The sequence below is a fragment of the Tamandua tetradactyla genome, chromosome 23 (genome assembly GCF_023851605.1).
Source record: "Tamandua tetradactyla isolate mTamTet1 chromosome 23, mTamTet1.pri, whole genome shotgun sequence".
Lineage (NCBI taxonomy): Eukaryota > Metazoa > Chordata > Mammalia > Pilosa > Myrmecophagidae > Tamandua > Tamandua tetradactyla.
Window position 1 is genome coordinate 17,337,970 of NC_135349.1, and position 27,547 is coordinate 17,365,516.

Below are 27,547 nucleotides of genomic sequence, written 5' to 3' on the forward strand. Positions count from 1 at the left end.
GTTGAACTGTAACCCAGTAATTAGCCTTGATCTTTGATAATGATTGTTTAATTATATAGCTTTTATTGTGTGGCTGTGTGGTTGTAAAAACTGACACTCCCTTTACCCAGGGTATGGGTAGATGAGTGAAAAAATAAAGATGAAAATATTATTTTTGTCTTGGGGGGGTGAGGGGTATGGGATGTTTTGGGTGTTCTTTTTAATTTTTATTTCTTCTTTTGGAGTAATGAAAATTTTCTACAGTTGATTTTGGTCATGACTGCACAACTATATGATGATACTGTGAGTTATTGATTGTATACTTTGGGTGGGTTATATGGTCTGTAAATACATCTCAGTAAAATTGCAAAAATTAAAAACACATTTTACTGGGGCACATGGCTTCAAGCCACCAGTGTGACTAAATTTTTTTAAGCATCTTGCTCAATCATTTTGCAATAATCTTATTTCAGATTAATCTTTTCTATATAATATATAATTGGGTTTGTTTTATTATTCAATCTTAGGGCTTTTTTCTTTTAATAGAATACTTATCTTACTTACATTTATTGTCATAAATATATATGTTTCAGTTTGTTTCGTGTGCTAACTGCCCAACCCCCATCCCTGGGGGATTTCAGTGTGCAATGAGACCAGTGGCCCTGGCTGGAATTGGGTTTCCATTCAGCTCAGCTGGCACACATAGTTGGAGATAATTGGTCTTGAGGAGAAGAGGTCATTCAACAGTGCCATATGATGAAAAGAAGCAAAAAGTGCAGTCTGGCAAATTGTCTATCTGCCTAGTTTTCAACAGAGCCTCAAGCAGAGTTTCAACCCCCAACTCCATGAGATCTGGGACTTAGTTTGGCAGGAAAGGACCCACAAACCAAATCCAAAAGTGGACTTTCAACACAAACCCAAGTAGATACAAAACCTTAGACAAGTGAAGAAAATTAAATTGCAACATAACCTTATCAAGACAATCAAATGCTCTATTTGTAACAGAAGAGCACAAAGCACATGAAGATTCAGGCAGATATGGTCCAGCCAAATGACCAAATTAAATCACCAGAGGGGACACAGTGCTTGGAATATATAATCAAGGATGTTCATAATGACATAAAGAATAGCAAGAAAACACTAGAAGAGCCTAAAGAATAATCTGAAATAATAAATAGAAAAATAGCAGCTCTCACAGAGATGAAAGATACTATAGACCAAATTAAAGGTATAGTAGAGATACACAACAACATACTAGAAGAGGCAGAAGAAAGAATAATAATTAGAAGATAGGATAATTGAACTTAAATGAACAAAATAACAAATGGCAAGAAAGATGGGGAAAAAATGGAACTACATGTCAGGAAAATGATCAACAACATGAAATGCACAAATACAAGAATTATTAGTATCCCAGAAGGGAAAGAGAAGAGTAAAGGGATGGAAAGACTAGATGAAGAGATTATGGGGGAGGAGAGGCGGGGCAAGATGGCAGCTTAGTGAGGTGTGGAATTTAGTTCGTCCTCCAGAGCAGCTAGTAAGTAGTGAGGAATAGGGCAGAACAACTGCAAGGGGAACATGAGTGACTGGACACACAGCACACATCAGTCTGGAGCAGATGGAATGGCTGAGACCCCTCCCCCCAGAACTGTAAGTTCCCCAAGCTGCAGAGGCTGGTGCCTGTCCTCCATGGGCATGGCAGGCTGGTTCCCCACAGGGAAAGGAAAAGATTTTACCAGCAGCAAGGGCTAAGTTCAAGCAAGCTCCAATAGTGGAATTAATGAACAAATTCTAATGAAAATAGGTCCCAACACAGTTAAACCTGGAATAAGCACTAAGAGTACCAGGAGTTTTCACCCTGGAAGACAGGGTATGGGTCTGATGGGAAAAAAGAAAAACAAACAACAACAAAAAAAAAAAGCAGAGGTTTTTAAATTTGGACAGTACAAAATACTGGAAAAGGGCTGGACCCCAAGCAAAGGGGGCTTCACAGAGCCTGGAGACACACAGAGCCATGTACCAACTTAAGCACTTGACTGACAAACCTGAGGAGCAGGGTCTGGCTCTGAAAAGGCTTTTTTTTTTTTTTTTTTTGCTTTCTTTTCTACTACATAACACTTCATTATGTAGAAATGGAAGCCTTCCTGGCTCCAGCACAGTCCCAGGCAAGGGCAGAATTAAGCTGGTCTGAGAGGCTAAGTAACTAGCCAGGTGAAAGCAGTTAATTCCCTAAAGGCTGTACCTTCCCCAAGAGAAAGGTGGGGCCCAGCTCAAGTGGAATCCCTCCCTCAAGGAATTTAGGCCCCAGGAACTGAAAAACTGAAGCAATTAATGCCAACCTACAACCTCACTTCTATTTCAACTATGCCCCTGGCAGGGAGAGTCTACTAAAATTAAAGGCACCACACCACTCCATGCTGGTGTGAAGCCACGGCAGACAAGCACCACATGCTGGGCAGGATAGGAAAAATACAGAGTCTATGTGCTTCATAGTAGAGTCTGACAATCTGCTAGGTCTCACCCTCATGGAAAACTGATACCAATGACACTTTACTCCTGAGAGGAGGCCAGTTGGTCTGGGAATATCTGACTGTGGTCTATAATATCTGAGGAGACCCTCCTCAAAAAAAAAAAAGAAAAGAAGGCTCCATATAGGCAGGACAAGAAACAGAAAAATAAGAACTGAAAATTTCTGATCAGTTAAACAGAACCTATGCTAGAGGTCTAAGATAAGTTGAACTGAATGTCAAAAAACAGACAGAGAACAAAGCCATCCAGTAAAAAAATCCTAGGTAAAAGGATTTTACCTAGTGAGAACAACCTCCAGAATAAACTAAAGAAATCAATGTCTAGACACCAGCAAAAAATAACGAATCATACCAGGAAAATTGAGGATATGGTCCAGTCAAAGGAACAAACCAACAACTCAAATGAGATATAGGAGTTGAAACAACAAATTTAGGATGTTTGAAAAGACATGAAAAATATCATCAAAAGTCAAATCAGTGAGTTGAGGGAGGATATAAAGAAGACATTGGATGAACAAAAAGAGGAAACTGAAAGTTTGAAAAAACAAATCACAGAATTTATGAGAATGAAAGGCACAACAGAAGAGAAAAAACAGTGGAAACCTACAACAGTAGATTTGAAAAGGCAGAAGAAAATATTAGGGAACTAGAGGACTGGACATCTGAAATCCAACACACAAAAGAAAATATAGGGAAGAGAATGGAAAAATATGAGCAGGGCTGAGGGAATTGAATGACAACATGAAGCAAACAAATATAAATATTGTGGATATCCCAGAAGGAGAAGAGAAGGGAAAAGGAGGAAAAAGGTTAATGAAGGAAATAACCACTGAAAATTTCTCATCTCTTATGAAAGACATAAAATTACAGATCCAAGAAGTGCAGCATACCCCAAACAGAATAGCTCCAAGTATACATACTCCAAGACACTTATTAATCAAATTTGCAGATGTCAAAGAGAAAGAGAGCCTTTTGACAGCAGCAAGAGAAAAGCAATCCATCACAAACAAGGGAAACCCAATAAGACTATGTATGGATTTCTCAGAAGAAATCATGGAGGCAAAAAGACAGTGGTATGATATATTTAAGATTCTAAAAGAGAAAAACTGCCAACCAAGAATTCTATATCCAGCAAAACTGTCCTTGATAATGATGAGGAGATTAAAATATTTCAGGCAAACAATTACTGAGAGAATCTCTGACCAAGAGACTGGCTCTGCAAAAAAACACTAAAGGGAGCACTATAGGCAGCTAGGGAAAGGTAGGAGAGAGAGGTATGGATAATAGTGTAGAAATGAAGACTATCAGTAAAAGTAAAAAGAAAAGAAAAAATTAGATATGACATATAAAATCCAAAAGGCAAATGGTAGAAGATATTGTCTTCACAGTAATAAACTGAAATGTTAATGGATTAAACTCCCCCAGTCAAAGACACAGACTGGCAGAATGGATTTAAAAAATAGTACCCATATATATGCTGTCTACAGGAAACTCATTTTAGAACCAAGGACAAAAATAGGTTGAAAGTGAAAGGTTGGGAAAAAATATTTCATGCAAACAACAATCAGAAAAGAGCAGGAGTAGCTATACTAATATCTGACAAATTAGATTTTAAATATAAAACAATTAAAAGAGACAAAGAAAGACAATATGTCTGAATAAAAGGAAAAATTCAACAAGAAGTCATAACAATCATAAATATTTATGCACCAAGCCACAGTGCTCCAAAATACATAAGATAAACACCGACTACACTGAAGAGAGAAACAGACAACCAATATAGTTGGAGACTTCAATTCCCCATTCTCATCAACGGATAGAACATCTAGACAGAGGATCAATAAAGAAACAGAGAATTTGAATAATATAATAAATGACTGAACAGTCATTTACAGAACATTACATCCCACAACAGCAGGATACACCTTTTTCTCAAGTGCTCATGGATCATTCTCAAGGATAGACCATATGCTGAGTCACAAAGCAAGTCTCAATAAATTTTAAAAGACTGAAATCATACAAAACATTTTCTCAGATCATAAAGGAATGAATTTGGAAATCAATAACAGGCAGAGAGCCAGAAAATTTAAAAATATACATGGATGCTAAACAACACACTCTTAAACAACCAGCAGATGAAGGAAGAAATTACAAGATAAATCAGTAAATATCTTGAGGCAAATGAAAATGAAAACACAACATGTACAAAAATTAACTCAAACTGGATCAAAGACCTAGATATAACAGCCAGTACTATAAAACTCAGGAAGAATATATAGAGAAACATCTTCAAGACCTAGTGATAAGAGCTAGTTTCTTGAAGTTTACATTCAAAGCACAAGCTATGATAGAAAAAATAGATAAATGAGAACTCAAAATCAAAGCTTCTGTGCCTCAAAGGACTTTGTCAAAAAGGTGAAGAGGCAGCCAACCCAATGGAAGAAAATATTTGGAAACCACACATTGGATAAAAGTTTGATATCCTGGGTATATAGATAAATTATACAGCTCAACAACAAAAGAGTAAACTACCAGTTATAAGATGAGCAAAAATTATGAATAGACATCTTTGCAAATGTCTAAAAAACCCATGAAGACATGCTCATATTCATTAGCTCTAAGAGACAAGCAAATCAAAACTACAATGAGAGTGATTTGAACAGTGAATAAATAAGTATCTGCAAAGTCCCCTTTGGAGAATGGTGAGAAAGGGGAGAAATTTAACTTCCCCAAGTAGAGGATTTTTTATATTCTCATAAGCAGTGAGGACAACTAAAGCAAGAGTCTGAGCCCTCAATCTTGGGGTTTCTTCATATGAAACTTAATCCTGCAAAGGATAGGCTAAGCCTGCTTAAAATTAGGCCTAAGAGTCACCCCCAGAGAACTTCTTTTGTTGCTCAGATGTGGCCTCTCTCTGAGGACAGATAGTATGATTTCACTATTATGAGTCTGGTAAAGAGAACAAACTCCAAATCACATGGCCCAGGAAGAAAATCTGTACTCATATATAGCAATGAACTAGATGTTGCATCTCTGCAGCTGGAGTACACAAATAACTTCACAAGCAAAAACTTCTATATGTTTCACATTTTTAACATCAACCATTCCTAAATAGTCAATATTTAAAAAAAATATTCTGTTGAACTTAGTGACACAGACACCATGGAGGGTCTTGAGGAGGAGCAACTTAAGGCAAGCAGCAGAGGCAGATGGGTTGAGGGGTAAGTGGGAGGTGGGAAACTGACAGCAAGTGTAGGCAACTCTTTCAAGAAGTTTGTCTGTAGAAAGGAGAAGAGAGGGGGAGGTGATTGGGAAGTGATAATATTTGGCAATTATTTTCTTTTAGATGGAACAGACCTAAGCATGTTTAGATGCTGGCAGGAAGGAACAAGGTATGAGTCCTGTAGGTTTGGCACCAAGGAGTTAGGAGCTTCCTTTTTGTTGGCGTCTCTTTACTGAGTGAAGTAGGAGTTGCTAAGAGTGAGGAGGCAGATAGAAAAGTGGAAGTCTTGAAGAGAGGGGAGAAGGTCTGAAATGGTTGTTGTGGAGAGCAGGGGAGAGATAACTGGGCATGTAGTAGGATTGTAGATCAGCACTGGGGGCCTGGTAGAAACTGGGAACCATGAGTTTGTAGTGGCACCAATTGGTGAAGCCAAATAATTTTTTCAGCCTGGGCACAGACATGGAAAGGTGGACAGGTGGACTGATCCAAGATTGGGATTTTGCCAAGTGGATGGGATGAACCAGGGAAATAAGGATATTGCTAATAGAATAATGAAGAAAGAAAAAAGCAAAGAAAAATGTCTCACAGTGTACCAAAAGGATTGACAAGAAAATATCCAAAACTACACATATTAAAGAAATACTTCAAAACAAAGACGAAAAGAAAATTCCATAACATTTTTAAGGAGAAAAAGCAGATTGTCCACAAAGAAACAAAAATCAGATTGAAATTAGAATTCTGAACAGCAACACTAAATGTAAGTCAATGGAGTAATAATTTCAAAATATTGGAGGAAAAGAATGTTAGTCCTAGAATTTTATATAAGGGTAAAGGCAAGTTATCCCATGGCATTTATGGCCTCAGAACATTTTTACATATACACTACTTTTGGAAGTTCTCAAGCCACAAGGGAAATAAATGCAGGAGGAAGAACAAAATATAGGAAGTGAGTGTGATAAATAATTTAGTCATACTTATTGTTACCTAAACAGGCAGTGACAAAATCAACAAACTCCACGAAAATTAACAAAAATAAAGCATATCTTAACTCTCAGAAAATAAGTAATAAAAGGAACATTCTTAACTTTATACTTAATGGAAAAATTTTAAATACATTGTATTTAAGAGTGGATACCTGCTATTGGTACTACTATTAAAATAATACAAAAACCTATGCAGGCCAAAGACCTTTGGAGATGAAGAAGGGGAGCTTCATGAAACAAGATGCCTGGAGAGAAAACAAGCAGATGTTGCAATGTTTGCCATTTGCCTTTCCAGTTCAGAGAGAAACCCTGAACTTCATCGCTTTTCCTAACTGAGGGTAACCTCTTGTTGGTGCCTTAATTTGGACATTTTTATAGACTTGCTTTAATTGGGACATTTTCACAACCTTAGAACTGTAAACTTGGAACTTAATAAATTCTCCCTTTTTAAAAATCAAAACAAAACAAAACAAAAAACCTATGCAGAAAGACAGGGAAGAAAATGAATTAGGGGACATAAGAATTGGAAGGAAAAAAGTAAATTATATGCAGGTGGTATGATATTACATATTAAAAATAAGAGATTTAGTCAACAAGCTTTCCAGTTACAAGATACAACATGTAAAAATTAATAATATATCCCTACACCAGCAATAACCATCTATATTAAGAACAGGTACCATTAAAAAATAGCAGCAAAGACAAGGCATAAGACTTTCCTGGAGAAAAAAAAAAAAAGTTCAACTCTGATGGAGTTTTAGAGAGAATGTAAAAGGAAATTTAAAAGGATAAAGGTCTGTACCATGTTCATGGATAGAATAACTCAAGTTCTTATGGGGCACACCTGTCCTATTCATACCTGCCCATCAACTTTGAATAGCCTTACTATAATTGGGGAAATTTCCATGCTCTGAATCCTCTTACCAAAATAGAAGTCAGAACCCAAATTCACAGCTTTCCTTGCAATGAAGAGTCATACAACCTACTCTCCAGTAATCTCACACATCACCATGAGACCTCAGTTGGGAATTGTGTAGCATGAGGAAACAGGCTTTGTATGGGACCTCCATTTTAATGTTTTATGATGGGGGGCATTCAACAATGGCAGTAGAGTGGTAATGATTTTCCAGAGGTTTCCAGGTATCTGTGAGGCAGTAAGGCCACAAGTATTCTTAGGATATTCCAGGAAGCTCAACCTCAGGCCTGGTTTTCCGAGCTACCAACAGGTCTGTGAACTAGCCAAAAGAAATTATAAACTTCTTTTCTGTTTGAAGTACCCTAGAGTCAGTTTCTGATCCTTGCAAATAAGAGCCCTTGACTATATGTTCTCCTCCAAATTAATACATAAATCTAATGGGATTTGTGCTGGTTTGAATCTATTACGTACTCCAGAAAAGTCATATTTTAATCTTGATCCAATCTTGTGGGAGTAACCATTTCTTTAATCCTGGTTCAATACTGTAGGATGGAAACTTTTTATTAGATTATCTCTGCAGAGATGTGGCACGCCCAATTGTGGGTGTGACCTTTTAATTACATGAGATGTGACTCCACCCATTCAATGTGAGTCTTGATTAGTTTACCGGAATCCTTTCAAAGAGGAAGCATTTTTTTAGAAAGTTCAAAGCCAACAAGAGGGAGCAGATGTAGACACTTGGAAAATAGTCACTTCAGAGATCAGAGACACAGATTTTGGAGATGCTTGGAGCCCAGCAGACATTGCTGTGTGCCTTCCCATGAGGTGTTAAGCAAGCGAGAACTTGGAGAGAGCCACGAGAAGTCAACCAATGAAAGCCAGCCCTGGTGAAGCAAGTGAGGAACCCCCACGGAATAGAGGCTGAAAGCAATGGAGCCCAGGAGCAAGGGGCCAGCTAATGCAGCCAAGTGATTACTCCAGCTGACAGAGGTGTTTCACACCCATCAGCCTTTCTTTTTTTCTCTCTCTCTCTAAGCCCTTTAATATTCACTTAAACAACTGAGACACAAGCAATAATAAAAACTGCATTTTTTACATTACAAAGAAAATCATGTTGTTTGATAGCTACATGATACGCTAATTTTCTCAAAATCTCTTCTGCAATAACATTTCATTAATACTCTGGTCCGTAGGTTGAATCAGTGAGGTCACAAAGATAGGCAGGAAGGGATGAGAAGAATGAAATATTTACTGTCTCCACACTGGCAAACTATACTAGGTTTTACACATTTAAATGTGAACATAAATTCTAGTTATCAATTAATAGAAAAACAATGCTGTTAGTAAGCTTGTTTTAAATGCTTTTACTTTAAATATAAATAATGAACCTTTGTATTTAACAAAGATTCTTGACCAAAGAAGCATGTCAACATACACCAATGTGTTTTGCATTTCCAGAGATTTTACACAATGGTGCAACATTAGCACATGGGAACATTCAATCTGTTTTACTGACTTAAATCTTGAATTGTTTTATTCCCACCTACTAGGTACCATTTGGTCAGCACCACAATTCCCTCATCTATCACCACTATTAAAATTTCAGATAAGAAACTGTTCAATAGGGGAAAAGTTTTTTTTAATGTAATACACCTAAAACTTTCAAAAGTAGGACCTAATTTTAAAGTACCAAAGCTGTCATTTAAATAAGAAAAGGTACATGGCTTAATCAGCTCTAAAGTGAAGCTATCATTGCCTTTTCAACAAGGCTTAAATCAAAGAGGATTATTTTCCAGAAAGCCAAGTGATTCCAAGCTTGTATTGCACAATTTTCAAGGGTATATTAGTTAGCGTTCTACCTTCCCAAAATCTAAATGACCACTCACTCCTCCAACCAATCCTTAGTTTTTCCAAGCTCATTATTTTCTTGTTAAACTCTCTGCCCCTGCTCTTTTCCCCAGCTATATTATCCTTCTACCTCCCTCAATCTATACCTAGAGAAAAGACTGTTTCTTTGCTGCATGAACAATTATTGACCAATTACCACTACAGTGCTTTGAATTTCAGATCCTAATAGTTTCAGGTTTCTACTGTTCATTCCCCCAAAAAGCACACTAAGAGTGTCATGATAATAATAAAAAAACGTACACCAAGAGTTTTCACAAACCTAGAAGGTACCTGGAGGAAGAGTCCTTAAATGTTCAAGCCATCTATCTGGATGTTCTCATTCATAGGTGAGAATACTAGAGGAATATGACATGTGTGCTGGTTTGAAATGATGTATGGACCCTAGAAAAGCCATGTTTTACTCCTAATCCCATTTTGTAAAGGCAGTATTTTTTATAATCCCTATTCAGTATTGTATGTTTCAATCTGTAATTAGATCATCTCCTTGGAGATGTGATTTAATCTGAGTGGTTGTTAAACTGGATTAGCTGGAGGCATGTCTCCACCCATTTGGATGGGTCTTGATTAGTATCTGGAGTCCTATAAAAGAGGAACCATTTTGGAGAAAGAAAGAGATTCAGAGAGAGCAGACCAGAACGACATAGGCACGAGAAGCAGAGTCCACCAACCAGCGACCTTTGGAGATGAAGAAGGAAAATACCTCCCGGGGAGCTTCATGAAACAGGAAGCCAGGAGAAGAAGCTAGCAGATGATGCCATGTTCGCCATGTGCCCTTCCAGATGAGAGAGGAGCCCTGAACTTCATCGGTCTTCTTGAATCAAGGTATCTTTCCCTGGATGCCTTAGATTGGACATTTCTATAGACCTGCTTTAACTGGGACATCTTCTCAGCTTTAGGACTGTAAACTAGCAACCTATTAAATTCCCCTTTTTAAAAGCCTTTCTTTTTCTGGTATATTGCATTCCAGCACCTAGCAAACTAGAACATGACATGCCCAAGGCTATATAGACAGCTAATTAGAGGCAGAAGATAGACTTGTATTTCAAACTCTTTCCACTATACCACAACTACCACCCACACACAACCACCTAGGTTAAGGTAAGAAAAGTTAGTAAGCAAACCAAGATAAAAAGCCCAGTACAAAGGAAAAATCTCTGGGACCTCTACACAGACTTGTACATGGCACGAAGCCGATCTGAACAACGAGAAATACTGCTCAGTTCAGCACACCCAGCACAATACCAAGGATCCTTATATTCTCGGTTCTGAAATTGAATCTGTGACTGCGGGTCAAAATTTGAGAACAGAAGTTCCCACTAGCTCCATTCTTTTCAGTCTTCAGCCACAAGGTTATGCCTTACTCTCAGTGTTCAACAAGATAAATGAATCAAAAAAAAAACAAAAGATAAATGAATCAGGTTGAATTAGGATTAAAGAAATTCATCGAAGATAAATGCAAAGGGGAACATTTTTTTTTCACAAGCAGGTCATCCCAGTTACTTTAAAGCATACACTTTAGATTAATTTACGGTGTTGCGACAGAACCATGTGATTTCAGTGAAAATCAACACAATAATCAGACATTAACAAAAGATCAGTTTGGAAATACTAAGTCAGGCAAGCATGCAAAATTCAGAGTATAAAACAACAGAAGGCCTGGTGGCCAAACAAAGACACTTCTCCAGAGGAGGCGGATTTGAAGATACTGAACAGAACTATATAAAGTAGGAGCAGAAAGGGATGCCTCAGAGATTAGTGAAGCAGTTCCCCTATTTTATAAATGAGGAAAGTGAGCAGACATGATTTGGTGAAGCTCATACATAGCTAGTGCCATTTGCAGCCACTACACATATCTACAGTACAGGGTGATAAATACCTAGAACACATTAAGCCCACCATTTAAATAAAACATTTCACTAAGCCTACCGATTTAAAAAGAGCACATCAAAACTGACACAAGGCGTAGGGACGAGGTTAATACAGCACAGCAGCACGTTTCACAAATACATTTATGTTTGAAAGATTAAATGGGAAAAATCATCTCAAAGATTAATGCTCAGTTTTGATAAACAATCAAGTTTTTATACAATTTTCTGATATATAGCAAAATGTATTAGCTTTTTAAAAATGCACATTATTCGGCTTTCTCCTATACTTTTTTTATGCTCTATCTTTAAAGTACTGGGTACTTTCAACCTAAGTATTGTTACATGTATGTACATTTTAGGAAGAAACAAAATCCGTGATATTTTAGTTAACTCATAGTGTATTTATATAATGAAAAATACTTATCAAAATACACTTTTCACTGGGAAAAATAAATAACGCAGACAAATGGATCTACACAAAGTAAAAATTAACTTTGGTAGATTTCAGTGTGGTCTAGTCCATCTCAAAGCATATTTGTCCCTATAACTCCAGAGCTGTTCATTTCCCAAGTTAAGAATTTTTAAAATATTTTAAATTGAGATTTTATTATGCTGATATTTGTTTTTCATTCCATATCATCTTCAGCCAAGCTCTGAGCATTTAACAATTCTCTAACAGCTGGGAGCTTAGTCAGAAGCATCTGGAACACTGGTGGTGGAAGAGTTTGCGGTAATACTTGCAATAACAGCCATGGCTGTCCACACACGAGCAATTGCATTTGTCAAATGGTCCACACCCATCTCATATTCACCTTGGGCTAGTAACTCTTCACCAAGCTGTATTTCTTCAAGGAAAAACTCCTGAACAGCTTCAGCATCTTTAAGGTCAGGTAACTTGGAAAGCCCAGCTCTCTCCTGAGTAAGTTTCTGTTTCTTTCTTCACTCTCTTGAAATTGGAGTCACTCCGTCTCTCGCAGTCAAAGTAAATGCAGCCTGCAAAGGAGCCATTCGTTGGCCCCCAAACCTCAAGCAGGACAGCACCGTTCAAATCTCCCATCAGCCTTTCTTGAATTAAGGTATCTTTCCCCAGATGCCTTGGTTTAGACATTTCCATAGGCTTAGAACTGTAAACTTGTAACTTATTCAATTCCTTTAAAAAAAGCTGTTCCAGGGTGGGCAATAGAGGCTCAGTGGCAGAGCTCTCGCCTGCCATGCCATTGACCCGGGTTTGTTTCCCAGTGCCTGCCCATGAAAAAAAAAAATAATAATAATAAATAAAATTTTTTTAAAAAGCTGTTCCATTTCTGGTATATTACAATCCAGTAGCTTAACAGACTAATACAGAACTCCAGTCAAAATTCTATAATTTTTTTTTGGAATTTGAAAAACTGATTCAGAAGGGTTTATTCAGGAATAAACTCTCTATATGAAGGCTATCTTGAAAAAGAAAAGTAAAGAGGGAGAAATTGACACACACTCAATAATTAAGACATACGACAAAGCCCTATTAATGAAAAGAGTGTGCTAGAGGCACAGAAACAGGTAATTCAGCCAATGGACCAATTACGGAGTCTCAAAACAGAGTCATGAGCAGTAAGCATTTTGGTTGCCTCCCAGCCACCCCCACCACTAAAGTGCCAGGATTGGAGAGCTCTTGATCACAGGGAAAACAGGCCCCTGGCCACATGAATCATCGCTGTTCTAAACCAGTCAAGGGAATCCCATTCCCATTACCAGTGATTCATCTGGAAGGCCCATGAGCTGGTTCTGGCACAAACCATGGTGGGGATAGGAACTGACGAATTTTACTATATCAAAGGCAAAGTTTATAGAGTGGTGAAAGAGTGGGAAAATATATTTGCAGAGAAATACATAGAATTCTTCAAAAAGCAATTTAAAAAAAGAAACTCGACTTTTAAACGGGTTAATGGTTAACAAGAATATGAAGAGATACTCTTCTTCACCAGTAGTCAGAGAAATGAAAACGGAAAACTGGGATACCGTGTCACACTCATGGGATTGGCAAAAATTAGAAAGCAGATAAAATCAATATGAGGTTATACAAATTGACAAGCTGTGCCCAAAACTTATATGGAAATTCAAAGGTCCCAGAATAGTAAAACCATCAAGAAAGAACAAAGTTGGAGGATTTATATTTCCCATTCTAAAACTTACTACAAAGTTACAGTAATCAAAACAGTGTGGTAGTGCCAAAAGGGTAGACATGTAGACTAGTGGGATAGGACTGAGAGTCCAGGAATAAACCCTTATGTTTTTAGTCAATTTATCTTCAACAATGGTGTCAAAGCAGTTTAATGGGAATAGGATAGTTTTTCCAAAAAATGGTCCTGGCATAATTGGATATCCATAGGCAAAAAGATGAAATTAGATCCTTCTCTCACACCAGCTATAAAATTAGTGCAAAATAGAGCATAGGCCTAAATCTAAGAACTAAAACAATAAATATCCTAAAATATTATATAGGAGAAAGGATAAGGCAAGGATTTCTTATATATGACATCAAAAGCATGAGCAATAAAAGGAAAAATAAATGGGACTTAATCAAAATTAGAAACTTTTGTGTATCAAAGGACATTATCAAGAAAATAAAAAGAATGCAACAGAATTGGAAAAAATTTGGAAAAAATATATCTGATAAGGGTTTAATATCCAGAATATACAAAGAAATGCTACAACTCAATGACAAAAAGACAAACACATTTTTTTAAATGGGCAAAAGACCTGAATAGAAATTTTTCCGAAGAAGATATACAAATAGCCAATGAGTGCATGAAAAGATACTTACATCATTAGCCATCAGGAAAATGCAAATTAAAACCACAATTAGATATTACTTCACACCCATTAGGATGGCTATTTTTTTTTAATGGAAAATAACAAATGATGGTGAGGATGGAAAGAAATGCGAACCTTTGCATATCATTGGTGAGAACTTACAATGATTCAGTCATTGTAGAAACAGTTTGGCAGTACCTCAAAAAGCTAAATATAAAATTACCTTATGACCTGGCAATTCCACTTCCAGGTATATACTCAAAAGTATTGAAAGCAAGGACTCAAACAAGCATTGGACATCAATGTTCATAGCAGCATTATTCACAATAGCCAAAAGATGGAAAGAATCCAAGGGTTCACCAACAGATGAATGGATAAACAAAATGTGATATATACATGCAATAGAATATTATCCAGCTATGAAAAGGAATGTAGTTCTGATACATGCATGCTACATTAAGGATAAATTCTGAAAAGATCATGTTGAGTAAAATAAGTCAGACACAAAAAGATAAATGTTATATGATTTCACTTATAAGGAATACTGAGAATATGCAAATTCACGGAGACAGAAAATCAATGATAAGTTATGAATGGTCAGGGGTGGTGAGGGTAGATGGAAATTGGGAGTTATCGGTAAATGGACACATAGTTTCTAGTCACGGTGCTGAAAAGTTTTGGTAATTGATGGTGGCGGTGGTAGACACCGCCAATGTCTAAATACCAATGAATTGTATACTTAAAAGGGGCTAAAATGGGAAATTTTATATTGTATGGATGCAACCACAATTTCAAAATTACTTAGGCTTGGGCGGGCCCTGGTGGCTCAGTGGCAGAGTTCTCATCTGCTATGCCAGAGACCTGGGTTCAATTCTCGGTGCTTGCCCATGCAGAAAAAAAAAAGAAAAAAAAAAAAAGGCCAATATTCAATTAGAAAAACTAATCAAATATTCTTTCTAAAAATAAATTATTTATTACCATTTCTGATAGAAGATATTGGATAAACTTTTAAATGAGAACAATGAACTAAAGGAAAGCAAGGAAAAAGAAAAAGGAAATCAGGAGAATATAATATGAATAAAATGAGAATTTCTATAATGAGATAGAAATTATGAAGAGGAACAAAATAGAAATTTTGAAGCAAAAACTACAAAGCTGAAATGAAAACTTCAATGGTTTTCAGGAGTTTTTAAGAGACTCATCTTAGATCTAAAGACACAAACAGGTTGACAGTGAAAGAATGGAAATGAAACATTGCATGAAAATGATAGACTAACGTGAGCTGATTGGCCACACAAGTACCTTACAAAATGGTTTTTAAGTAAAAAATTGTTATAAGAGTCAGGGAACAACATTTTACCTATATATATATTATTTTTTTCATCACTTAGCTGTATATTCCTCACCATGATCATTTTTAGAACATTTGCATCATTCCAGAAAAAGGAAAACATACATTTCAAACCTCTTGACCTCTCCCTCACATTGGCCAACAGCATTGCAATCTACCAAACTTTCTTTTAATCTTTTATCCCACCCCCTATTATTTATTTCTTTTTGTCCTTTTTATTTACTCATCTGCCTATACCCAGGATAAAGGGAGTGCCAACCACAAGTTTTTCACAATCACATGATCACATCGTAAAAGCTATACAGCTATACAATCATCTTCAAGAATTAAGGCTACATAATAAAACACTCCTGAAACTCAGAAAAGTAGACTCGAACAAAAGGAAAGATATAGCACCTTCTCAGATAAGAACACTCAACATCATAAAGATGTTTGTTTCCTCTAAGATAATTTATAAATCTAACTTATTTCCAGTAAAAATACCATCATATTTTTCCTCTGGAATGGGACAAGTTGATTATAACATTCATGTGGAAGCACATTTAGAAAAACCTTGATGAACAGAAATGAAGGAGAGATGACTGTAACAGATAGTAAAACATATTGTAAAACTTCTATTAAATTAAAACTGTGGTATTGAGGGAAGAATAACACCCCCCCAAAAAAAATCGAATAAAAGGTCCACCTGCATGTGTAAATGTATTATACAACAAAGGAAGTACCTCAAATCAATGTGGAAAATATAGACATTTTTGTAACTGTTCTGGGACACCTGGATAGCCATATGGAAAAAGTAAATTGATTTCGTACCTCACTTCATACACCAGGTTAAATTCCACAGGATTAGAGAAGTAAATGTTAAAACAATGAAATGATAGAAGTACTAAAATAAAGGCATAAATAAAATTTGAGGGGAAGACTCAATATGTAAAAGCAATAAGTAAAAAGATTGATTACATAAAAACTTTAAACTTTTGGATTACAAAAATAAACACTATAGATAAAGTCAAGAGACATATACCAAACTGGGGAAATATTTATAACTTGTAGCACAGGTAAAGGATTAATATTTCTCATATTTAAAGCATTTCTGAAGAGAAGATAAAGATCAACAGCCCCATAGAAAATGGGCTAGTGACATAACAAAACAAGACATGCACATAGCCATATGAAAAGATGCTTAACTTCACCAAAATGGGAGAATTATGAATTGTAAATTAGAACGAAACTAAAATAATATCTTCTTACTTAGCAGACAGACAAAATTCCAAAGTTTGGAAACATGCTCTTTTGGTAAGGCTGAGGGGAAACAGGTATGCTGCTGGTGAATTTACAAAATGGTAGAAATTGCAATATGGAGGAAACTTTGACCCTATCCAGAAAAAATTACACATTTGACCCAGCAATCTCATTTCTAGGAACCTGTCCCAAAGATACATAGGTATAAAATGTAAAAATACATATGTGTAACACTATTCATACCACACTGTTTCTTTTCATTATCCTCTTGGTGGTTTCCTTGACTTTTTCCCCCAGTTCTTCAATTAATTTTTGTCATGTTTTGGTTTTTGAAAAATGAGTATGCTAGTTATATTTAGCTCTTCATAGTTCTTTATGCATTTTAGAATCAATACATCAAGTGCCACAAAACAATATCTATAGGGCTCTTAAATTGGGATTACATAAAGTCTACCTACCAGGTCAATTGACATCTTGACAATGTGTCTTCCAATGCATTCACATAATATATCTGTTCTTTATTTAAGACTTCTTCAATTTTTCTTATGAATGTCTTACAATTTTCTGTTACATTTTCATATATTCTGGAAATGTTAGGACTTTGTTTTATATTGTCACAGCAACCTCGCTAAAATTAGTAATTCTAATAATTATTTATTACTTACCAAGCCTAATAATTTTTCAGTAAATTCTTTTGGATTTTTTACTCACACAATTATAATACAGCATAATGTAATAATAAATGATAAGAGATATGTATATGATATAATGATATATGGGAATATGCCAATTTAATTTCCTTTATAATTCTTTTTTTAATTAGAGAAATGCATAAAACAAACTTCCCATATATCATTCTAATATTGGCCCTTGTATTAGTATGGTACATTTATTACAATTGATGAAAGAACATTTTTTAAAATTGTGCTATTAACCATAGTCCATAGTTTACATTTGGACTTGCTGTTTGTATTATATAGTCCTATGGTTTTATGATTTTATTTTTCATTTTATTCTAGTAACATATATACAACCTAAAATTTCCCCTTTCAACCACATTCAAATATATACTTCAGTGCTATTAATTATGTACACAATGTTGTGTAACAATGACGTTAATTACGTCACCATCATCCATTTACCATTTTTCCTTTTCTAGCCCAGTTCACTGACGAATAAAACTGGGGATAATGGACAGCATGGACTCCCTCCTAAATACAGGAAATACCTTCATCATTTCACCTTTAAATTAGTAGTAGAGTTTGTTAAGTAGACACCTTTTATAGGTAGTAAGGAAGCTCTCTGTTCCTTATTTTGATGACAGGTTTTTTTTAAATTATGAATGGAAAGTATGTTTTATCCAATGCTTTATCTGCATCTATTGCGATGATCACATTGTTTTTTCCTTAATTTTATTAATGTAATAATTATATTAATTGATTTTTATATGTTAAGCTTACTTCACACTTCTGTAATAAACCCAACTTGTTTATTCTGTTATAATCTTTTTTTTAAGCCACTGGCTTTGATTTACTAGTATTTTGTTAAAGTTTTTATAACTATGTTCATAAGAGATTTTCTTTCAATGTCCTGTTACATTTTCATATCAAGACCCTATTGGCTTAATAAAGCAAAGTGGAGAGTGATGTCCTTTTTCTCATATTCTCTAGAAGAATTTGCCTAAGATTGGGGTTATTTCTTCCATAAATGTCAGGTAGAATTTACTGATGAAGCCATCTAGGCCTGGAGTTTAGTTTATGAAAATGTTTTTTTTATTCAAATCAGTAAACATATATATGACTACTGAGATTTTTTGTATCTTCTAATGGCAGTTCTGGCAAGTTCTATCTTTCTAGAAATTTGTCTGTTTCATCTACATTTTCAAATGCATTAGCATGAAGGTATTCATAATATCTTCTTTCATATTTTTATTTTCTATAGGATCATTTCAGATATTGGTATTTAGCCAGCTCTCATTCATTTTTTAAAAATCACTCTTGCTGGTGCCTTATGGATTATTTTTTGAAAGCATTAACTTCTGCCATTGTTCCTCCTCTCTTTCTATTACTTTCTATTAATATTTTATGAGCATATGCCTTTGTTATTTTCTTCCTCCTACTTTTGTGGGCAGGTTTTGCTGTTCCATTTTCTAACTTACTATGGCGGCTACTTAGACTATTGACTTTCAGCCTTTCTCCCTTTCTATTATGTACATTTAAGTGTTTAAATTTACCTTCTTTTAAGACTTTAGCTTTATTCCCCTAGTTTTTATATGTTACATTTATATTATTATTGAGCTCAAAATATTTTCTCATTTCTATTGTAATTTCTTTGTTAATCCATTATTTATTCAGAAATATATTGATTAATTTCAAACATTTGGGAATTTTCTATTTATCTTAAATAGACCAATTCTACTGTAATTAGAGTAAAACTATTTTATTTCAAATCCCTTTAAAATATGTTGAAAATTGTTTTAGGGTCCAACATAGGAACAATTTCCATAAATCATCATGTTCCCTTGGAAATAATGTGTAATTTGAAGTTGTATACATTTAAGTGTATTATCATGTCATTCAAATTTTGTATATCTTTCTCTTTTTATTCAATAAAACTGAATTGATTAAACTATCAATTTCCAAGAGTAATGTGTTAAAGTCTTTCACTATGACTGGATTTTTCTATTTCTTCTTTTAGTTCTCTCAATTTTGCTTGATATGTTTTGAGGCTATGTTATTAGATGGAAAACATTTAGAATTATCATTTTATCTTCCTATTGTATTGACCCTGTTACAATTAAGAAATCTCTTCTTTAACTCTAGCCATGCCTCTTGTGTTAAAGTTAACTTTGATTTTAGTATAACTATCCAGTTTTTCCCCATTTTTCTGGGGGGGGGAGCAGTCAGTGCTTTCACAGCATATCTTTTTCAACCATTTTCTATTAATTTTTAAGAATATTTTTATTTTGGAAGTATTTCCTATAACCAATGTAATTGTGTTTTCTTACTCTAGGCTAATCATTGCTTTTTTTTTTTTTTTTTTTTTTTTTTTGGAAGGTGCATGGTCCAGGAATTAAACCAGGTCTCCTGCATGACTGGCAAGAATTCTACCACTGAACTACCCTTGCAATATCCTCATTGCCTTTTTTTTTTGGCATGGGCAGGCATGGGGAAATGAACCTCATTGCTTTTAATTGAAGGAATTAGTGCTCTTATATTTAACATAATTACTTATAAATTTTGCTTAAATCTACCATATTATGATCAACCTTTAATTTTATCCCTCTATTTTAGGCTTTTTCTTTATTATTTTTTCTTCTTTTGATTGATTGATTCATTATTCTTCCACTACATCCTCTTAACTTTATATTTATACACTCTTTTTTATACTCTTTTAGTTTCTAGCTTACTGCGTACAACATGCATTCTTCATTTGTCAAAATCTAAAATCATTTGTTACTTCCATTCTTTACTAGGACTATTTAAAGACCTTAATATGTTTTAATCTATTTAACTCCATATTTTACTCTATGTACTGTATCTTAATTTTAAATATTTTTAAATCCCACAAGTTATTTCTAACACTGTCAATAATTTAGATTTACCTATATATTTATCCTTTTTTGCTCTTCATTCCTTCCTGGAACACTGAGATTATTTTCCTTCTAACTAGAGAAATTAGTTTTTCCTTTAGTAAGGGTTATTTGGTGGCAAATTCTGGTTTTTCGGTTTGGTTTGATTTTGATCTAAGAATTTCTTTATTTTACTTTCATTCTTTTTTTAAAAAGCAGCTTTACTGTGTGCAGTATAATTTACATAGCATAAAATTCACCCAATTTGATACAGATTGTGCAGAAAGGACTGAATACAAAAACTCAGAAATGGACAGCACAATACTACCTAGCTGTAATACAATTATGTTAAAACACTCAATGAAGCCGAATGTGAGAATGATAGAGGGAGGAGAGCTGGGGGCATAAATGAAATCAGAAAGAAAGATAGCCGATAAAGATTGAGATGGTATAATCTAGGAATGCCTAAAGTGTATAATGATACTGACCAAATGTACAAATTTTAAAAATGTTTTTGCATGAGGAAGAACAAAGGAATGTCATTACTGCAGGGTGCTGAAAATAGATGGTAATTAATATTTTAAAATTTCAACTTATGTATGAGACTAAAGCAAAAAATGTTTATTTGGTACAAATTTATACATTGACCAGTGCATCTCCTAATATAACTTATGTAGATAATTGGTTGAACACCTTAAGTACATGGAACTTTGTATAGGACATGAGATTTTGTTGGTTTGTCCAGATGATGCCCTGAAGAATCCCAGAGTGATTTGATCAGTGAGTGGAAAAGTATTTGCAAACTCCCCTTCAGGGAATGGTGAGAATGGGGAGAAATTCAACTTCCCAAGTTGAATTCTTGATATTCTCACAAGCAGTGTGGGCAACCAAAGCTCCAGGCTGAGCCCCCAGTCTTGGGGTTTGTTCAGATGAAATTTAACCCCACAGGGGATAGGTCAAGCCTACTTAAAATTAGGCCTAAGAGTCACCCCCAAGAAAACCTCTTTTGTTGCTCAGATGCGGCCTCTCTCTCCAGCCAACACAGCAAGCAAACTCATCACCCTCCCCCTGTCTACGTGGGACATGAATCCCAGGGGTGTGGATCTTCCTGGCAGCGTGGGACAGAAATCCCAGAATGAGCTGAGACTCAGCATCAAGGGATTGAGAAAAACTCTAGAATGAGCTGAGACCCAGCATGAAGGGACTGAGAAAACCTTCTCAACCAAAGGGGGGAAGAGTGAAATGAGACAAAGTATCAATGGCTGAGAAATTCAAACAGAATCGAGAGGTTATCCTGGAGGTTATTCTTACACATTAAGTAGATATCATCTTGTTATTCAAGATGTAATGGAGAGGCTGGAGGGAACTGCCTGAAAATGTAGAGCTGTGTTCCAGTAGCCATGTTTCTTGATGATGATTATATAATGATATAGCTTTCACAATGTGACTGTGTGATTGTGAAAAACTAGTGTCTGATGCTCCTTTTATCTACCTTGTCAACAGATGAGTAGAACATATGGAATGAAAATAAATAATGGTGGGAACAAATGTTAAAATAAATTTAGTTTGAAATGCTAGTGATAAATGAAAGGGAGGGGTAAGGGGTATAGCATGTATAATTTTTTTTCTGTTTTCGTTTATTTCTTTTTCTGTTGTCTTTTTCTTTCTTTTTCTGAATTGATATAAATATTCTAAGAAATGATCATGGTGATGAATATGCAACTATGTGATATTGTGAATTACTGATTATAGATGTAGAACGGAATGATCAAAATAGGAATGTTTGCATTTATTTGGTGGGTGTTTTTTTTGCATTTAAAAAATAAATTGAAAAAAATTCACCCAATTTAAGTATATAAATCAATAGCATTTAGATATTTAGAGTTGTATGCCCATCACTTAACTATAATCTAAGCTCAGAACACTTCCATCACACAAAAACCCCCACCTCATATGCTCATTAGTATTTCCTTCCCAACCCTCACCAACACACCCTAGGCAACTACTAATCTACTTTCTGACTCTATAGATTTGCCTATTATGGACAATTCAAATAAGTGGAATCATATAATATGTGTTCTTTTTGTATCTGGCTTCATTCACTGAGCATAATGTTTTTAAGGCTGCTGTAGTAGCTTAATTTTTTTAAGTTTGTCATTTATCTTTTTATTATTGAATTGCAAGAGTTCTTTATATTCTGGATACAATCCCTTGAGGTATGTAATCCAACTATTTCTCCCATTTTGAAGGTTCTTTTCACTTTCTTGATGGTATCATTTGCTGCACAAAAGTTTTGAATGCCAATAGTGTCCAATTAAATTTTTCTTCCACTGCTTATTCTTTTGATGTCATATCTAAGAAACTGTTGCCTAACTCAAGGTCACAAAGATTTATGCCTGTTTTCTTCTAAGATTTTTGTAGTTTTAGCTCTTACATTTGTGTCTATAATCCATTTTAAGTTAATGCTCATGCATGATGTGAGGTGAGGGTACAGCTTCATTCTTTTGCATGTGGATATCCAGTTGTCTCAGCATCATTTGTTGAGAGATTGTTCTTGATATATGTTTTGGTTTGGTAATGCTGACAAAATGTAATATACCAGAAATGGACTGGCTTTTAACAATAGGACTTTTAACAATTCTACAGGATGATACCTTCTCTGAAGACTGGTTCCTGGCAAGCTGATGTTCCTCCATCAGATAGCAAGGCACATGGCTATGTCTGCTGTCCTTCTCTCCTAGTATCATTGCTTTCAACTTCTGGCTTCAGTGGCCTCCTCTCAGCTTCTCTGGGGCTTTTTCTGTGAGCTCCTCTTAATTTTATCTCTTGGCTTCCATATGTGATTTATCCTTTTATAAAGGACACCAGTAAGAGGATCAAGACCCACCTTCAATAAGGTAGCTTGCATCTCAATTGAAATAATCTAACCAAAAGGTCCCGCATACAATAGATCTACACCCACAGGAATAGATTAACTTAAGCACATAGTTTTCTGGAGTCCATAAAGCCTCCAAACCACAATATCATTGATAAAAATCAATTAGTCATGATATATTCATGTTTTATCTCATCATATACCCGGTTATTTTTATAGGGTGATGTATTCTGTACATGAAAACTTTTACAGTAACTTGAGGACTACGATATTATCTTCCTCCAGAGAAGACTGATGTTTACTTCTGGCAGGCAACTAGAACAATAGCTATTTGAGATCATCTCAATCTAATTTCAGATATGAAGATGATTAGAGGCAGGGCTTTAGACAAATGAGCAAATACATATCAGGGTTACAAGTTATCTAAGATAACTGTGGTAGGCAGAATTCAAAGATAGCTTCCCAAAGACATCCCTCCTGACCTCCCGAACGTGCAAGATAAGATAAGATATCACTCCTTTGTGATTATGTGATGTAGTTGATGAAAATTTTCTGGGGGGAGGGGACCTGACCTAATCATTTGGGCTCTTAAAAATGGAGCACGTTTCTCCAGCTTGTAGCAGAAGGGGGAGCCAGAGGGGTTCAAAGCACAAGAAAGATCCAACATGGTAGCACTGGCTTTGAAGATGGAAGGGCCACAAGCAGTACCAGAAAGCAGTCTCTAGGAGCTGACCCAATCCCTGGCCACAACCAGGAGGGAAATGGGGACACCAGTCCTACAACTTTAAGGAATTGAATTCTACCAACAACCTGAATGAACATGGAAATAGATCCTTTTTGAGAGCCTCCAGAAAAGAGCTCATCCTGGTCAACACCTTAGATTTTAGCCTTGTAAGACCCTAAGCAGAGAACTCAGCAGAACCCACTCAGACTTTTGACCTACAGAACTGTGAGCTAATAAACAGGAGTTGTGTTAAGTCACTGTTTGTTGCCATCTGTTACATACAATATAAAAGTAAAAATGATAGGCTAGACCAGCCTTCTAGAGGACTGCTTCACAGATTGCAGGTGGCCAGTCATTAGTGGATGGTGAAAGCAGTTTAGAGTGTCCTGACTAGCATATAAGAATGAAAATGAAATAGAGAAAAACAGTATAATTTCTAAAGTGCCTCTCATATAAAGGTTAGTGTTTTAGTCATATATTCATAAAACAAATTTTACCATGATCCATATTAAGAAATACACTTTACATTGTGAGTATACACATAGAGAAAGAACCAAAATAACTTAAACAAAAGTATCCTAAAATGATACTTCTCTTTGTAGATGGCATAACTGACATTTTCAATTCTATTCTTTTTCTTTTTTTAAAGACTGACCCACTAAATTGATTTCCAGTCCTGGTAATGGGTCCAAGCAGTGTTTGTCAAACACTGACTCATGCGTATGCCCACCTATGGGATAGTTATTCCTTCATGCTAGTGCAATAAACCAATCCCTTCCTCAGGGCAGGACTGGCCAGGTGTATACATGACATGCAAGCAGGTAAGCAAGCAGGTGGATATAAGAGATTTTATATATCCACCTGTTAGGAAGAACATCCCAAAGTCAGTAAAGAGGAAATAGAAGATCCTGTATCTCAAAATGGAACATAAATTGCATCAAGCTCTAACCTGGAGAAAAAAGAGATGCTGGGTTATTTCCTGCAGAAGCTCTTCTTCTACTTTCTCTGGGTAAAACTTGGCCAAAAAGTGAAATTTCATGGGTTTGTCCTTGGGAATATCATGCTCTGAAATCTGTACCAAGGGTAGAAAATAGTACAGAAAGTCAGGGAACACTCATAACTCTCAAATCACAAATAGAAACATTTTATCATTGATAAATGAGAATTTAGTTTGTATAAATAATTCAACCATGTGGGCTCACTTCAGATAAATATCAGAAACTCGGATATTTCATTTAAAGTTGATTAGCCTTCAGCATAGATCTTTCCTTGATACCTAAAAGGTGTGTATACATTGGAACGTCCCTTCAAAGGCCCCAGCAATCAGAAATTTCAGCCCAGCACAACCCTCATACACACTATGAATTCACAGGCACGATGAAAAAACAACAAATCTATAAATGAATTACGTTATCATGTATACTTAGCATGACACTTCTTGCACGGCTTTTCTGAATCCGAGCCTGAGTGTTTATGGGAATCCTCACCTTTTTTTCCATCTTGAGCCAGGCACGCATTCCTTTGACAACATACTGCAAGCCAAAGAACCAGGTCTCCCGGAGCCCAAGAGTCCGGCACACCAGATCAAACAAATCCTTCCCTTTCCATTTCACCTGCATCAACAGAGAGGACATGACTCAGGCCCCCAGAGCCCTGAGGACACTTTGGCTGTTCTCCACCCTCCTGAGTTGGTCATGTGAGCATGTGTTCATCCAGCTATATGTTGGTGGGCTTGTGGCAGGTGGGCCATCCCGGGGCCCAGGTACAGCAAGCCCCTGGACCTCAATGGAAAGGCTCATGGCCCCTGGGGCCCTGAAGTGATACTTGGCAAGGGATCCCTCGCCTGACTCCGACTTACCTGAGCACACAGAGAAAAACAGGCTGCAGCAAGCCAGCAAACTGAATCTTAGCCCAAAAGCATCCCAGGCACTTAACTCAGCAGTGACGACCAAAATAAACCCTTAACCCAAACCAAAGCTCAAGGCATGCTCAGAGTGGTTTAAGAGAAGGGAGAAAGCCCTGCCCAATCTGCTTACTCACTCATTGAGCATGTCTTTGAAAGCCTACTGTGTGTTAGGGTTGTTCTAGGCACAGGAGACCCTGCGGTTAACAGGATAGGAAACAAACTCTGCCCCTGTGGAACTTCCTAAGGTTCGGGGAGATAATCATGTAAATAAACAGGTGGCTACTACAATTACTATAGTGCTAAATACTAGGAAGAAAAAATAAGGAGTGGTTTGGGGGTATAGGGGGGTGGAAGGGGGTGATAGCAGGGGGTGGGGTGGGGAGGATGGAATAGAGTATGATGGTGAGGGAAGGCCTCTCTGCAAAGGAGACATTTAAGGGAAATCTAAAGGAAGAGAAGAATCAAGCCATGTCACAGCCTGAGGGGGACCATTCCTGGCAGTGGGACTCTCAGTGCAGAGGTCCCAGGGCTTGGCATCCTCAGGGAACAGTGAGAGGGCCCAGGTTGGTTGGATGGAATGAGAGGCCATCTGAGGGTCGGGGGAGCTAGGAAATGCATTCGGAGAAGGAGACGGGACAAATCAGGCAGCACCTCATAGCGAATGGGAGAGAATTATTCCGCTTGAGATGGGAAGCTCTCAGAGGGTTTTGAATAAGAAAATGGCATGATCAGATTCATGTTTTAAAAAAGCTCTTTCCTGCCATAATGAAGTGAATAAAGAGTGGGGAAGCGATAACCGTGGGCTAGGAAACCCAGTTAGGAGGCGAGTGCAGTCATCCTGGTGGGGGATGATGTCTAAACCAGTCTAGGGTGGAAGTGACAGCAGTGGAAATGGTGAGATGAGGTCTGATTTGGGATATCTTTGGGGAGTAAAAGGAACAGGACTTGCGGATGGATTAGATACAGGGTATGAGGGGAAGAGATAAATCAAAGACGGTGATCAGATGTTTTCTGCCTAAGCAATTGGGTGGATGGATGGTGGTGACATTTACTGAGATGGGAGGACAGGGGAATGGCATATTTGGGAAGTGGGAATGAATCAAGAGTTTTGTTCTAGGCATAGAGGTGTGAGATGTTTAGTTAGATATCCACGCGGAAATGTGGAAAAGTAGACATTAGAGTCTAGGGCACAGATGAGAGATCAGGGCTGAAGACATAAGAATCGGGAAGATATCAGAATAAAGATTTTTTTTTAAGTCATGAGTATGGAAAAGATTACCTAAGTAAGATAGATCGCTGAAGTATAAACAGCGAAAAAGGCTGAAGACTCAGCCCTGGAGAACTCCACATTTAGAGAGAAAAGAGAAAAACAGACCTACACAGCATTTTCAAAAGGGGCTTCTAAGAAGGTAGGAAAAAAGCCAGGAGAGCATGGTGTCCTAGGAGCTGCATGAAGCTAGGGTTTCAAGGAGAATGTAGCAAACTCACAGAGACAGAAAGTGGATTAGAGGTTACCAAGGGTAGGGGGCTGGGGGAGGGAAAAAGGGGGTAATTGCTTAATGGGTACAAAGTTTCTGTTTAGGGTCATGAAAAAGTCTTGGTAACGGTGGTAATTAATACCACTGAAGTGTACACTAAAAATAGTTAAAAGGGGAAATTTTGTGTTCTGTGTGGGTTACC

At 36.4% G+C, this 27,547-nt stretch overlaps 1 protein-coding gene across 5 annotated transcripts in view; it reads right to left on the minus strand.

Moving 5' to 3' along the window:
* LOC143667151 (merlin-like) overlaps nt 1-27,547 on the minus strand; it is an 80,949-nt gene that overhangs the window by 47,844 nt on the left and 5,558 nt on the right. For all 5 annotated transcript variants that reach the window (XM_077141017.1, XM_077141016.1, XM_077141015.1 and 2 more), the window contains exons 4-5: nt 25,449-25,574; nt 24,911-25,033 (exon numbers count right to left, since the gene is read on the minus strand). In XM_077141017.1, the coding sequence (XP_076997132.1) occupies nt 24,911-25,033; nt 25,449-25,574 (249 nt within the window). The remainder of the gene's footprint in view (nt 1-24,910; nt 25,034-25,448; nt 25,575-27,547) is intronic.